A 16,550-nucleotide genomic window follows, 5' to 3' on the forward strand; every position below is an offset into this window, starting at 1 on the left:
GTAGAGTGATCATCGAATTGTTTATGGTTAATTTGAGAAGTTGATAAGAAAGGAAAACAAAAGTAAAGATTGGGGGTCATTTTCCCCCAAGAGATGAATGTTTCCGCATGGCTTTATCTTCATTCAACTTGTCAACGAGGGGAAGGGGATCTTTGCTAGTAGGTCCATGCTATACCGTAATCATTCATGAGTGTTTGATTTTTATTTTCATCTGATTGTTAATAATAAAAAAGATAACTTCACCTCATCTCATTTCTATATTATTTGTTTTGCGTCTCTCCTTTCCATCTCTAACAGTCACTCACTTTATTTCCCACTTTCACTTGATCTCTCGTTTTCAAAACTCTTTACTTCTCTCTAAAATCATGAAAACTAGACAGTAGCGAGCCGACACCTCAATAATAATGTCAATCATCTCAATCAGATCTTTATTCTCCGCCACAACAATACACGAGTTACGATCTTAATCACATCGTATCGTAATTCGTAATATTAATGGTACTTCATCTTTCACTTTCAGTTTATTGAGCTCGTTCATTCAAAATACTTTGAAGATTTTCAAACAAGAATCTTGTTCGCCACCTAAAAACAACAATATTTTAGATAATTAGATTTAACCAATGAACACTCATACAGTTTTGGTTTTCTTTACCATGCTTCGGCGATTCGGCCACAGAGCGGGAGATGATGAAAGCCAGTAAAATGATTATAGCGCAAGCTCGCGCAACATCATTCATCGGATCTCCTTTCTTAATCAGGTCCGTAAAAACCACAATGTCAACATGAAAATGAAAACAAAATCTAGTAACCGCAAAATATGCGCATACTTCCAACATAAAATTGCAAAGAAGATTCAATAGAGAATGCGCAAATATAATGATTATAAAGGGTGTAAACTTATAAATTTATTAGCTGAAAGCCGTTTTTTTTTTTTTTTGCCGAACTTCCGAACCAAGTCTTAGTGTTCGGTTCGGTTCTGTTCGGTTCGGAAGTGCCATGTTCGGCGAACTACCGTTCGGTTCGGCGGTTCGGCTACAGCACTAGTGTATTAGTAGTCTTCCCGACATACTGTTTGTTGCAGCGTTTGCAAGTAATGAGATATAATACCCATGAAGATTTGCAATTGATTTGCTGAGTAATTGGGAATTTCTCTCCTGTTACTGTGCTTACAAAATATTTAGTGTTCAACATGAATGGACAGATACAACATTTCTTAGCTTCGCATTTGGATGAGCCCATGTGTTCACTCTGATTGTTTTCAGAGTTTTCAGAGTTGACTGAAACACGGGACGATACTAATAAGTCTTGAAGAGAGCGGCATCGTCTAAATGCGATAAGGGGCGGTTCTGGAAATATTTCCTTTGTCACTTCAGATTGGTGAAGAATGTCCATGTGTTTGCGAGCAATTTGGGCAACTTTACGCAGGTTGGGGTGATAGGTGAGCACAAGAGGTGTTCTCTTCATTGTTTTGTCTTTCTTCTTATAATGTAAGAGGTTTTCCCGAGGGATTTCTTTAGCCTTGTTGATGGCTTTGCTCACTGAATGAGGATTGTAATTACGTTTCTGGAGATGTTCTTGCAGATCTGCGATACTAGATTCACAGTTGGCTTCTTCGGAACAAATGCGCCTTATTCGGATTGTCTGGCTATAAGGAATGCTATTGAAAACATGGTGTGGGTGAGATGAATCGGGAAGAAGATAAGCATGGGTGTCCGTAGGTTTGGAGTAGAGAGAGGTTTATAGAACGTTCTCTTTCATGTAAAGTAGAACATCAAGAAAGGAAACTTGAGAGTTAGACGTTTCAAACGTGAATTTGATTGTTGGATGGAATGAATTGGCAGCTTGGATAAATTGGTCAAGAGACTCCCTGTTTCCAGACCAGAGAAAATTAATATTGTCTACACCAGGATGATCTGTAAGGCTGTTGTGAGACTGAGGAGAGGAGTTTGTCTTCTAAGTCTGCCATAAAGATATTGGCATAAGAGGGTGCAACTGGAGTGCCATAAAGATATTGGCAAAAGAGGGTGCAACTGGAGTGCCATAAAGATATTGGCAAAAGAGGGTGCAACTGGAGTGTCCCAAAAGACATCAAGCAATTACTAATCCCTATCAAATCGGAATGCCCACAAATGTACTTTTTGCCCAAAATACATAAATTGGGCAATCCAGGAAGACCAATTGTTTCCGGATGTTCTTGCCCTACTGTTCAAATATCTCGCTTTCTCGACACAGTATTGCGTCCATTGGTACAACATACTAAGTCTTTCATACAAGACACAACGCACTTTCTGAAACATATCTCCAAAATAAACTCAGAGGGCCCAATTCCTAATGGGATATTCTTGGTCTCAGCCGACGTCAAATCCCTGTATACCAACATTCCCCATGCAGATGGTATCCAAGCCTGTAAGAAAGCTCTTGAAAAACGGAGATCGAGAGATCCCCCTACTTGTGATATGGTTCGATTACTTGAACTAATTCTGAAGTTGAACAACTTTCAGTTTGCAGGGGAATTCTACATTCAGAACCAAGGAACAATTTTTATCTCCGTGAAATCTTCACTAAAGATCAAGAAAATAGACATATTTTTAAAAAGAAACTTCAAGGAGAAGTCACGGAAGGATCTAAATGATGTCATAGCAGAATGTGAAATACCAGATCATGCGTGATATTTTATGTGGGCAAAAGCCCCTTATATTTTGGATGAGTCGTGTGTGTCGCGTGCATATGACTGATATTCCTTCGCACGCGAGATGATATGAACCCAGGGTGGTAGAAACCCATATTTTCTGAAAGTTTGAAGTTTTCTGAATGTAATGGTATACAATGTTTATGCATTTATACAATGGCATGGAATCGCATACGCTTGAAAAAAAAGGCACACATGGAAAATGAGGAATCTCGTCGACCTTGTTTTGACTCATTACGTAATTATATGGCATAAATTTTTTTAGTTTGTCTTTTAATTAGGAAATATGTTGCCTTGTGATATTTCTATTGTTGAAATTCATTGTAAATTTGTGTTGTGAATGTGATATTTGTCTGGGGAGTGGGGGCAATTGTTACCAAAATTATATTCAAATATAAATATATATATATGTATACCATATAGATTTCTATATAATATATTATGTCATTCACTTCAATGTATTCAAGTTAATTGTGTCAATATTTTTATTTTCTTTGTTGCTTTATTATAGAAATAATGTAGTCTATTATTAATATGATTAGGCCCTATTAATGTTATCATTAATATCATTATTATGATAATTTTTTTTTTTATTATCATCGGTAGTATATGAGAAAAAAAATATTACTACTGTTACATTTGAAAGGGGTAGCATCTTTTAGCTCATATGCCTTATTTAGTGAGAGTTAAACTGAGCACTCTTGTTTACAAATAACCTTTATTGTACAATTATTTAATTAATATATTGTGCCCTGTTCAATTAAATTTATTGCTTTGATAATTGTTTACATCAATTGGAGAAGATTGGAAAATAAGATATGGTTTTTGCTGTTATGGTATGACATCACACTATGTTTTGTTGATCTCTAGATTGCCAAAATGCATTAAGGATTGCATCAATGTTTTAGTTTACCACACAGTACCATATTTGGTAGCAACTAGCATTCATGAATAATTTAGCTGCAATTGATGAAAGAAGACCATGTGTGTCTAACTGCTAATATGTTTCCCCTACAATTTGGAATGACTAGAGGCAAGAGTCATAACTTGCATTTGCAAACAAGATTTTATTTTTTGTATATATACAGTGCGTCCAAGAAAAAACAAAACCGAGATTAAGCGATGATTTATCATAACTTAATCACAAATACAATAGACAAATGACCTACCAATGCAAAGCTTAGAATCTCCTCTTTCATCTGATATTACTTAGATTATTCCTCATTCACGCATGAGTGAGCAAAAACAATTTGAAGAAAGGATACCAAAAACCCATTTGGCGTGGGGTATCTGAATTTCAAAAGGAAAATCACATGCCTAAAAAGTTCAATATCTGCTCTTTTATTTGATACCTTAATCACAAAAAATGGTCAAGAAATAAAAAAGTTATGTTCCTTCGAAACAATACTTGTATTTCCATAATTTCATTAAATAAACGTGTTTTCACCGGTTTCCCACAGAAGCTATCTCATGGTTAACAAAAGACTTAATGCATGGCTGATCATCAACAAAATGGAGTGTCGAGTGAGTTTGAACGCTAGCCTGTAGAACCTCTTCATTTTATGAAATTATTGAAATTCAAGCCTTATTTCAAATAACCAGAACTTTGTTATTTCTTGACCATTTTCTGTAATTGAGGTATCAAATTAAAGAGCAGATATTGAAATTTTTTAAAATTTGGTTTTCTCTTTGATACCCAGATACAGCCTGCCAAATGACTTTTTGGTATCCCCTCTTCAAATTATTTTTGCTCACACTCATGCATGAATGAGAAATAATCTAAGTAATTTCAGATGAAAGAGGAGATTCTAAGCTTTACAATGGTAGGTCATTTGTCTATTGTATTTATGATTAAGTTATGATGAATCTCGGTTTCGTTTTTTGTGGGACGCACTGAATATTTCAGATGCCTGGGTTTCCAGAATGGTATAACACAAAGTATGAGGAGGATCCTGCCATCTACACATACAAATTGCTGGAGGACTACAAGGATGGGGAGTTGGAAATTGTAGTCTAATGGTGCATATTTACATACATAGCATTGGTCATAATAACCCACATCCACCACACCCCCTCCCTCCCACACTTTAAAAAGAAGTTGAATACTAACAGCACATTTCCTCTAATCCAGTTTTTAATTTACCAACATTTTAATTTCAGCTGCCTTGATTTCATTTCAGCACCATTGGCCTGGATGAGGATCCTGCCACCAGTTTCTGCAAGAAAACCAGACAAACGTGTTAGAACAGAAGGATCGCACAAGTACATGTATTGTCATCTGACATTGTTTAAAGGTACTTATCATTCCTTGTTTGTTGTTTTTTGTCTCATAATAACTTAGAATGTTTTTAAGTGTACTGCAATCAATTTTTTTTTGGGGGGGGGTAAATAGACTGTATTTCATGATATTTCTTACCGGGGGAATGGAAGGCGACAGACATGAAATGGAGATTCGCGAAGCTAAAATTGCCTGTAACTTCTCTAATATTCAAGGTATGGAGCTGATTTTACGACCATTCTTTTTCTCTTTTAATTATCTTTCCAATGATACCAAATTTATGGGGGTGCTGTACAAAAATCAAAAACTCACCGAACTCCCTAATGTGGAGCCAGCAATGGGAAAATTACTCTATTCTAACAAATCTCTCTCAACATTCTGATAGTTATCAGACTGCCCTTCTCCGTCACAGTGTTGGACCGTAATGTCTTCGCGTCTACAATGGCATGAAATTTGCCACTGGGCTGATAGCATCAAATGTTCTGTGATTATGAAAGTTTAACACACATTTCCTTGGGGAGAGCAGGGAATTCTTTGAGAGATTTAAATTCAACCAGCGAAATCAGGAGATTGATGAATCCATTGAGCAGTATGCCACGGTTCTTGGTATGATGAGCAAAACATGTGGATTCTGTGACTGTATGAAAGACAAGCTGCTTGTTGATCGTGTCCTACTCGGTGTGCGTGATGATCGTATGAGAGAACTTCTCATTTCGAGATATGACCTTGACCTCACAACTGCTATAGACGTGTCTAAAGCTGTAGAGGCTACATCTGTCTAAATGAAAGCTCTGAGTCAAAAGAATGAAGACATACATAAGGTTGGACAGAAACATTTAACAAAGTCTGGAAGAAAAAAATAACATGCAGAAACCACATTTTAAAAAAATATTGAGTGTCAGGGGAGAAAGAGACTACTATCGCTGGATCTCGGAGCTTAGAAATAGAAGCATCACCGGAAACAGGTATCTGTGGTGAGAACATAGAGATGTATACTATCTCTATGGGTGAGAAGCATCTTTATACAGCTCTGTAGAGGTCAGTGGTGTAGTCGCTTCCGTTAGCTTTCTTTAATTGAGCACAAGAGGGTGCGTTACATCCTCTACGTAGAAGTCTATGTGCTGCTGAGGATGACAAATTTCCCTAGATATAAATTCCAACAATATTTCTTGCGATAAATGACAATATATCGTTGATTCCAAGATAAATTACAGCAGCAACGGAGACTGTAGTGGTACATGTAAGTCAAACTCTCTTTTACATTTTTAAAAGAATTTTGTCTATGAGTATGACTACGCCTCACATACACTAGTCCCATCCCCTACCTTTTGCTGTATGGCGAATGGTCGGGGATGAGGAGTGGCAGAAACCAAAGGGGAAAGATCTACAGAAAGGTAAATCAGAGGTTAAGAAGTGCAAGTTCTGTAACAGGGTTCATGAGATGAAAAAAGAGTCCTGTCCAGCATGGGGACAAAAGTGCAAAGCTTGCAGTAAGCCTAATCACTTCAAGCAATCTTCAGTGTGCAAGACCAGGAATGTTCACCATGTCGGAGATGATGACTACTCATCCTCAGCTGAAAGCATTAGTTTTGTGCAAATTAATGCAGTGGATATGGACAAAGAGCCAATTATCTGTAACATGCTTATCAACAATCAGAGGGTACCGTTCCAGCTGGACTCAGGTGCAACAGTGAATCTTCTACCACAAAAGTATCTAAAAGAGGAGGATGTAGTTCAGAGTGCAAACATCCGTCTATCTATGTGGAATAAAGCTACAACTCAGGCTATTGGCAAGTGTAAGGTGATAACCAGAAATCCTGCTACTGGCAAGAAATACAAACTTCAATACCTCAGAAACAGAACCAACCAACCCAGCTTCCCTGAGACGATCTAGATGTCAGCGACGCGAACCGCTTAAGATGAGGGATTTTGTTACGTTTTGAACATTTAAACCAAAGAAGGAAAGAGAGTGAATGCTGAAATAAACAAACTGAACACTAACATTTCTCAAACAACTTTTTTTTTTATATCAAGCAAATTTTGAAGTCAGAACTGAACCAACAACCAACTCTTTCATCAACTCATCTATCTGGACTTTTTATTTTGTGAAATCAACCTGGACATTTTGTTTGCAACTGGAAGAACTGTTTTGAACTCAATTATTTTTCTGCAACTACAAAAATGTGAAAGTCTCATAAACTGGTATTTTGGTTTTATATTTTGGAAATATTTAAATACATTAATTGTTTGGTTTATCACTGATATTTTTTTTATTATCTACATTCTCTCTAGCACAAAGCTCAAATAAGGGAGGATGTTACAATATCTGCATGTTTATGAGATTTGAGGAGCATGTAATGATCCTGCCAAAAGAGGGCCCTACAAACGTTTAGTACTTATTAACTGCTACTCTCTCGACCATACAGAAGCTGTGTAAATTTTGTTTGTTTCTGACTCATAATATAACTTGAAACAAATAGTAGTCGATAGGACGGGCAATCAACTTTTCATTTGTGCCGTGGCAGTTAGGACACATTATTTTCTACCAGCATGCAGTCGGAGGAGCCCGGAGATACCATCGAAATGCTGAGAGCAAGAAAGGGGGAAACTCTAGAGGACAAGCTGGTTGGTCCGTCGGTTTAGCTGAAAATGTCTCGATTCATGGACGTTGTGTCCAAGACTAAGAGTGAGACAACCCCACGTGCCAAGCACGTGATACCACGGAGATACCATCGAAATGCTGAGAGCAAGAAAGGGGGGTAACTCTGGAGGACAAGCTGGTCGGTCAGTCGGTTTAGCTGAAAATGTCTTGGTTCATGGACGTTGTGTCCAAGACTAAGAGTGAGACAACCCCACGTGCCAAGCACGGATAATAATGTTGGAGTAGCTCCATGCTACAAACGCATCCATCTGCACACCCGTCTGGACATCGCCCGGCAGGGCTGACAGTTACGACCCTGACATTGATTTAGACTCTGTCGAAAGGCCTGAAGATGCAGTGGTCCTCCCTGTTGATCGCGACCTGTACAAAGGCGCAACCGAATTCGGTGCACTGGTTTCGGATTCTCTGGTTAATCACATCGCATGTCAAAGGCGGTAAAGAGAGTCCAAAAAGTTGCTCAGCAATATCTCATTCCTTCGAAGTGCTCACCGAGGGTACCCCCAGGAACTTTGGGGTTCGATTCCATGGAGAGTTCGTACTACTGAGGGTCGAGTACAAAAACTTAAGTCTCATACGATGAAGGGAGTCAAGGGACTACTCCCATATTTTAAATTACTGTGTGAAATGTTGGTTTTGTAAGTTGTCAACTGTCCTTGAAAGGAATTTGTTCCTTAAAAGGAATTTGTTCTTGAAAGGAATTTGTATGAAGATGATTGAATGCATTACAAATTTTCTTTATAAAGAAAATGAATATCTATCTTACCAAATGAAGAAGGTAAAAAACAAAAGACTGTCAGAAAGTCATTCAGAAAGATACAAAGATACAAGGAGTTCTTATGTTTAAGAGAAAGGGAAAAAAAAGAGATCAAAGAAGAAGAAGAAATGATAAATCTATCAAGATATTGTAATCATAATTAGATATCCTATCTTTGTTATCATGCTATCAAGTTTTTTGACATTGAGTAAACATAATTATAAACTCAGATTCTTATGTTGCATTTTTCATTAATACATGCCCTTTTGTCGTATAACTGTTTCTCTTCAGTTTCTGAACATGAAACGCTCTGAAGACTTGTACAAATGTTACATAATAGAATTCCTAAATTAGACAAGCTGATAGCTGTCAATAATCAACCATTAATGGGTATGACCTTGAAAGAAACCCAGTCTGTTACAAGAGTCAGTATAAAGTAAGTGCAGTGTTGATTATTACTTATTGAATTGATAACTTTATTATCCCCTGACGGGAAATTTGCTTTTCACTGGTGCATTACAAATACAAAATAATGCTTACAAGGATATGAAGTTTACAAATGAGATGACAAATATGAATAAATCAACAAGTCAGCAGGAATAATAAACTTAATTTAAACATAATTCAAACGTAGGGTTTACATGGTCAAAATCTTGTAACAATAATAACTTCTGAATAGAGATTAAAGTGTAAAGAATCAAGAATCCGGGCATACACTCATTCGGTGGCTAATTGTCAAATTGATCAGTATCTTTGTGCAGTAGCGTTTAAGAGGTGGACCGAGTTTGGGGTGAAAGATTGTCTCGTCCTTGCTCGGGCAGATCTCGGTACGCAAAGGCGAAAACCCGACCTATTTTAGTTATAGTTATAATGGAGTGGATGGGTGGGGTCATTCATGATTCTTTTTGTCTCGCCTGCATAGCAGAGCGAGACTATAGGCGCCGCTTTTCCGACGGCGGCGGCGGCAACATCAAATCTTTACCTAAGGTTAAGTTTTTGAAATGACATCATAACTTAGAAAGTATATGGACCTAGTTCATGAAACTTGGACATAAGGTTTATCAAGTATTACTGAACATCCTGCCTGAGTTTCAGGTCACATGACCAAGGTCAAAGGTCATTTAGGGTCAATGAACTTAGACCATGTTGGGAAAATTATTTTCAAAATCTTAACCGAAGGTTAAGTTTTTGAAATGACATCATAACTTAGAAAGTATATGGACCTAGTTCATGAAACTTGGGCATAAGGTTAATCAAGTATAAGTGAACATCCTGCTCGAGTTTCAGGTCACGTGACCAAGGTCAAAGGTCATTTAGGGTCAATGAACTTTGGTCAAGTTGGGGGTATTTGTTGAATTACTATCATAACTTTGAAAATTTATGGATTTAGTCCATGAAACTTGGACATAAGGTTAATCAAGTATTAGTGAACATCCTGCCTGAGTTTCAGGTCACATGACCAAGGTCAAAGGTCATTTAGGGTCAATGAACTTAGACCATGTTGGGAAAATTATTTTCAAAATCTTAACCGAAGGTTAAGTTTTTGAAATGACATCATAACTTAGAAAGTATATGGACCTAGTTCATGAAACTTGGGCATAAGGTTAATCAAGTATAAGTGAACATCCTGCTCGAGTTTCAGGTCACGTGACCAAGGTCAAAGGTCATTTAGGGTCAATGAACTTTGGTCAAGTTGGGGGTATTTGTTGAATTACTATCATAACTTTGAAAATTTATGGATTTAGTCCATGAAACTTGGACATAAGGTTAATCAAGTATTAGTGAACATCCTGTGCGAGTTTCAGGTCACATGACCAAGGTCAAAGGTCATTTAGGGTCAATGAACTTTGGCCAAGTTGGGGGTATTTGTTGAATTACCATCATAACTTTGAAAATTTATGGATTTAGTTCATGAAACTTGGACATTAGGTTAATCAAGTACCACTGAATATCCTGTGTGAGTTTCAGGTCACATGACTATGGTCAATGGTCATTTAAGGTCAATGAACTTTGGCCGTGTTGGGGGTATATGTTAAATTACCATCCTAACTCTGAAAGTTTATGGATCTAGTTCATAAAACTTGGACATAAGAGTAATCAAGTATCACTGAACATCCTGTTCGAGTTTCAGGTCACATGACCATGGTCAAAGGTCGTTAAAGGTCAATGAACTTTGGCCGTGTTGGGGGTATTTGTTGAATTTCCATCCTAACTCTGAAGTTTATGGATTTAGTTCATAAAACTTGGGATATAAGATTAATCAAGCATCACTGAACATCCCCTGTGAGTTTCAGGTCACAAAACCAAGTCAAAGGTCAGTTAAGGTCAATAAACTTAGGCCATGTTGGGGTAATTGTTGAAGTGCCATCATAACTTTGAAAGTTTATGGATAGAGTGAATGAAATGTGGACATGGGTGTACATGTAGTTGACAGTCTTAAGTCTCTGTTCAAATGTCATTTATGGTCAATGAACGTGGTATTATGTAATTATATGAATGATGTTTTTGTGAATGATTATTTTATAGTAGTTTTCAAAGTTAGCACTGCTGCTATATTAAATTGCGTAATGCAGGCGAGACTGCCAGAGGCGTTCCACTTGTTCTTCTTTCTTTCATTCTTTCTTTCTTTCTTTCTTTCTTTCTTTCTTCTGTTTGTTCTTCCGTTCGTTCTTTCTTCCTTCCTTCCTTCCTTCCTTCCTTCCTTCCTTCCTTCCTTCCTTCCTTCTTTCTTTCTTTCCCAATTTCCCAATATGACATTTCTGAGATTTTTAGTAATAGTGCTCCTTTAATGTTTACATCCTTCACAAAAATATACACTCAAGAGTCAAATTGCATATTTTATCCATTATTTTCATTGTCTGTTATATTATTTGGTATTTGTGATTTGAATACAAATTTCTTTTTTTTTTCAATGTATGTCTTCACTTTAAGTTACCTAATTTTTTTTTCATTTCTTCTCTGTTTGATTAATCTCAGCAGGTTTTAGATGATTCAAATTCTCAGCAAGAGCAAAAAGACACACTTAATTCAACTACTCAAAATGAAAACGTCAATGCAAATTCAAATAGTGAAGGAGAAGGGCAACTTGATACACCGCCAGAGGAAGCGCCTCTCATCCATGATGAGATGAATCGAGTTGATTATCCACCTACTGATCCAGGAGATACTGCTCCTGAAGCAGCAGATGCCCAAAGTCAAGAGACTGAAGCCGTTCCTTCAGATGCCACTCATAGTGTTCCTGCGCTGGCTTCAAGTACCTCTGAGAATATTTGCCGAAATGCCAGCAAAGAACTAGACCCAAAGGCCCAGGAAGCCTTTGATCGTGCTGTCCGTGTATTCTGCCCACTTGTAGATCCTAAGCACATGCTGGATGTAGTAGCTCCTGGCATTGGCAGCTTGCATCTGGACCATGCTCCTCTCAAGGCAGATAGTTCTTTTACCCAGCTTCTCACCAAGATGACTGATGTAGAGGTATATTCCTATTTTCGTATTTAGTTTTCTGTTCTGATTTATTAGTTTTACATTCAGTTTGTTATTAAATCCACATGTATGACCTTGATGCAATCATTTCTTTCTGAGTGTTCTGAGTAAGAATTTCATAACTTATTTTTTTTTTGTGGAAAAAATGCATATACAATGAAAGCACAGAAATAGTTAAGTTCTTGTCATTACCATGGGACTATGTTTTTTTTTTTCGCAGAATTTGACAAAATATTCTTGTACATGTGTACACAATAGTATTCAATTCTCTTACTCAAAAGCTTCAATAAAAGTCCAGAGTCTTATATCAGTATAAGTTTGCATTCTTCTATAAGTAACATGGAAATTTTATTCAAATGATTCAATACTTGACAGGAATTAGATTTTGGAAAGAATGAGATGGGACCTCAAGCATTCCGAGTGATCATGATGGCACTGTCAGCCAACACTTCCATCAAATCAGCTGTACTCTCCAACAACAAAACAGACACAGATACAGCAGTGAGTAGCATTTGTTTATTCAAGCCCCCTCCTGCATATAACTTGCCATTTACGGTAATTTGTATGAAATCATTGAATTTGATTGGTTGTTTGGCAATTCCACCATTTTTATTCCCATTGGATGAAAAAATTTCCTAATAATAACAGTAATTTTAATAAAATAGGGTATTTGGCACTTTGTCCTGAATGTTGCCATTCTATGAAAATACTAGCGGATCTTTTGGTTTTGATTTGATAAATAGCCGTGCTACAATGGGAACCATCTGTGAAGATCGCTTTAATTAGCGTTGTGGAGCGTTGTGGCCCAGTGGATTAGTCTCCGGACTTTGAAACAGAGGGTTGTGGGTTCGAATCCCAGCCATGGCGTAATTTCCTTCGGCAAGAAATTTATCCACATTGTGCTGCACTCAACCCAGGTGAGGTGAATGGGTACCTGGCAGGAATTTATTCCTTGAAATGCGTGTGCGCTGTAATCTTAGTAATTACGGCTGCCAAGCTACAGCTGGGGTAATAATATCCAAGTCCTTTGGAAGCGCATAGAGACATTATTCATAATCGTGATATGCGCTATACAAGAACTGTTTATTATTATTTAATTAAAACAGTTCTCTTTTGCGTAATAATCTGTTTCAAGGGGGGTGTTTAACTCTGAAGTAATGTTTAAGCAGTAAGTACCAACATACACACAATTATGTATTCATATATTTGTCCATAAAATAAAAATTTGTATTGTTTACATGTTTTTGTGAAAAACCTAATTAAAGACAAGATATCATATGGAATTTATAGACATGCAACAATAACAAAAATTATACATTTGATAATGACATTAAGCATATACATTAGATATACTGTATATTAGATAATTATTTACCCAGTCAATGTCAATGATAATATACCTACAATAATGCATCTTTATAAACAATCTCATATCAATGAGATTATATCATGTCACATATAAAATGATATGATCTGATTGATGAATTCCATGGTTGCATATGTTCTCAGAGTGTGTTCCCACTTGTGACAGGAAATTAAAATGTAATTTTGAGTCACTTTCGGTTGTAGCCCCCACCCCCTCCACTCCCTTGTACTATTACAAACTGCTTTCTCTTTAATAAAATCAACATCATAGCCTGCAATAAGAAAAAAAATGGAAAGCCTTAAAAATAACTAAGATTACAAGGCTCTGTGCAAGCTATTGATGCTCTTAGCTGGTCAAGAAATACATTTCAAAGGACAATAGACACTGCTCTTTGAAAAATGTTCGCAGAAGGGACAGTTTTAAAATACTTCTTTGATAAAGTTCTCCCAAAGCAGCTGTATAACTAAAGTCTCTACTTTCATCTTTCAGCAGGAATCACACCGTAAAGGATCTTGTTATCTTTCACATCATGATTTCTGCATTTTGACATTTGTCAGATTAGAATTAATGGTGACATATATCTCCCCAATTTATTTCATTGATTTGTATCTCTTGCAGGAGAGTATAGGAGTGATGATTACGACCAACCAGACATTGAAGAGCTTGGATCTCTCAAGTAATCAATTAGGGAAGGATTATCTATCAAGATGCATTGGACCTGCTCTCAAGACAAACACTTCTCTGACAACCCTCAAGTAAGTCTTTGATTTGATTGCATATTGACCATGCCTAAGACAGTGATACAAAAGGAAGCTTTTGTCTCTGTCTTACACAGAGTTGTAAAATACAAATTAAATTAAATTTGAGATTGACCTACATTCTGAACTCTTACAGCATTTGAGATCAATTTCAGAAGAGTTTGATTTGATTTCTGTAAATCGGTTGACTGAGCAAACAATGATTAGTGTGACAAGCCATTGTTAACCTAACACACATTTTCTTGCCCATCCAATCTGTTGTTCCTCTGCAGCTACTTTAAATGCACCAATGTTTTTTTTTCAGGGTGAATCAAATTGTCTATTCAGAGTTTGACCTCTGTGGCTACCAACCAATGAATAATGTAATTCTCTTATTTTCAATGTGTGCCATTAATATGAAAGAAGTTTATCATTGATTGTCAATTTATTTTTATTTTTTATTGAAAATGAAGATTTCCTTACTCCATATTTTATCCTTTCTGGGTTTTTTTACCATAAAGCATGTCAAGTTGTGGAGCTACAGACCTTTCTGCTCTCATGGAGGGCCTTCAAGAAAACAATCCTTAGTAGTCTTGATGTCAGCCACAATCAGTTGTCAAATAGCAATTCATTTGTCACTTCCCTTAGTATAATATTAAAGGTAAGTGTAAAGAAACCTTTCATATGCACAAGCTTATTTTGAACTGTCCTGTCATACCCATTGAATAATGGCTGATCAAATGTATTTGGAATGAGATAATTACTAGGCCTAATAATTACAGTGATTTTATATTTGTGATAAATTGTCCAATCTATGATTTTTTATATCTAAGTTTTAGAAAATATTCACTTTTGCAAACAAAATCATCCAAGAACTTCCATTTTGAACGATTGCTGGATTGTTTTGACAAAACGGCACACTTTTTTTTTTAACCTTTGTTTGTAAAAGCACGGCGGAATTCACTTAATGAAATAAATGTTTAACCCTGAGATTGCTGTCGTCCCTTCATAATTGTAAATCAGTTTTCACTTGACTTTATATTGCTACATTTGCTTTACTTTGAATTAAAATTTCAACCATTTGAATGTCTGTTTGATGAAGATAATGAGCTCCTGTTACAGAAATAAGATTCTTGGAAAGTGTCATTTGAATTTGGAAGCTCATATTGGTACATTTATGTTGGTATTTCATGATGTCGTTTCCTTGTTCCTTCCCAGAATTCCTCATGTGCAATAAAGGAGCTGAATGTTCGTAACTGTGGGATCCAGGGTACAGGGCTCCAGGTCCTGGGAGAGGGAGTCAAGGAGAATTCCTCCCTCGTTATATTTCATGCAGGAGGCAATGATGTAAGCTCCATGTGATTCTGTTTTCTTGTTCTGAAAGTGTCTGTGTTTGTCTGGAGTGGAATGATTGGGAGCGAGAAGTACATAATAAAGTGTTATTGAAGAAATTATCGGCAACGTGCGTGCAAAATATTGATATTTGAATTTTTATGAAATATAAATGACTGTGTACAACCGAAGCATGCAAGATATACAAGGACAGTCCATGTACACGGCCATTCATCAGTTGAATACATGTGTAATATTTCTATAATCCCTGTCCATGCAGGATAATGCTGTTATTTTTAAGGTGCTAAAGACATGATTTCTAAAAAGCTTTTTCTTCTACAGATTATCATAATTGTCATTAGAATTAACGTACATTATTGTTAGTCTTATGTAGTAGTACAACCGATCCTTGTCATGTAATATAACAGTAGTTCAAGTGGCTTAATTATAATTGTTTCATTGGCATAATCATTTCAGGTTTCAATTCTGGTTTCTGGCTATTTATGGTTTTGAAGATGTTCATATTTAAGGAGAAGCTACATGTATTTTTGGGTGTCTGAGATACATATGTTTATGGTATTTATATTAATCAGCACTCAATTACAAATAAAGTAGATGCAAAGATAATAAAAGCACAAGAAATACTTGTTTGACATTTCAATCATTTAAAGCATAGCACGTGCTTAGGGCAAGTCATGATAGTAATATAAACACAGAATAAATTATTCTCAGTTCCTGAAGAGTAGGCCTATATATATTGATGGTATGCAGTAATAATGATATTCTAACAGTGGCGTACGCAAGGGGGGGGGGGGGTTACAGGTGGGGTTTTTTGGGGGGAGTACAAAACGACCTAAAATATGTGGTAAAGACCTTTTTTTTTGTCAGCATTTCTTTCAGCTTGAACCCCCCCCCTTTCAAAAATCCTGCGTACACGACTGTGTTACATATCAATCTTTTACTTTTACTAGTAGAGATCTTTCCTAATCTGCTTTACTTGGTTTACTGTTTAACATTAATTCAATTAATTGAATTACCCAATGTTATCCCTCTGAGAAATGTACTATACAGTGCGTTCCACAAAAAAGAAACCAAGAATTATCAATGATTTATCATAAATTAATAAAAAAAATATTAGACAATTGACCTATCCTTGTCCTCTCTGGTATAAATTAGATGATTCTTCATTTATACATGAGTGAGTCAAAACAATTCTTGGCAGGCGGTATCTTAGTTTCAATCATCTACCGGT

The 16,550-nt window shown here is 36.5% G+C and overlaps 1 protein-coding gene across 1 annotated transcript in view; it reads left to right on the forward strand.

Moving 5' to 3' along the window:
• Positions 1 to 7,517: 7,517 nt before the first annotated feature.
• Positions 7,518 to 16,550, forward strand: part of LOC129257075 (ribonuclease inhibitor-like) — a 28,700-nt gene continuing 19,667 nt past the window's right edge. Inside the window, 7 exon segments of the mRNA XM_064101512.1 lie at positions 7,518 to 7,592; positions 11,363 to 11,854; positions 12,239 to 12,364; positions 13,848 to 13,984; positions 14,488 to 14,547; positions 14,549 to 14,627; positions 15,185 to 15,313. Coding sequence (XP_063957582.1) covers positions 7,518 to 7,592; positions 11,363 to 11,854; positions 12,239 to 12,364; positions 13,848 to 13,984; positions 14,488 to 14,547; positions 14,549 to 14,627; positions 15,185 to 15,313 — 1,098 coding nt within the window.

The sequence above is a fragment of the Lytechinus pictus genome, chromosome 7, assembly GCF_037042905.1.
Source record: "Lytechinus pictus isolate F3 Inbred chromosome 7, Lp3.0, whole genome shotgun sequence".
NCBI classification, from domain to species: domain Eukaryota; kingdom Metazoa; phylum Echinodermata; class Echinoidea; order Temnopleuroida; family Toxopneustidae; genus Lytechinus; species Lytechinus pictus.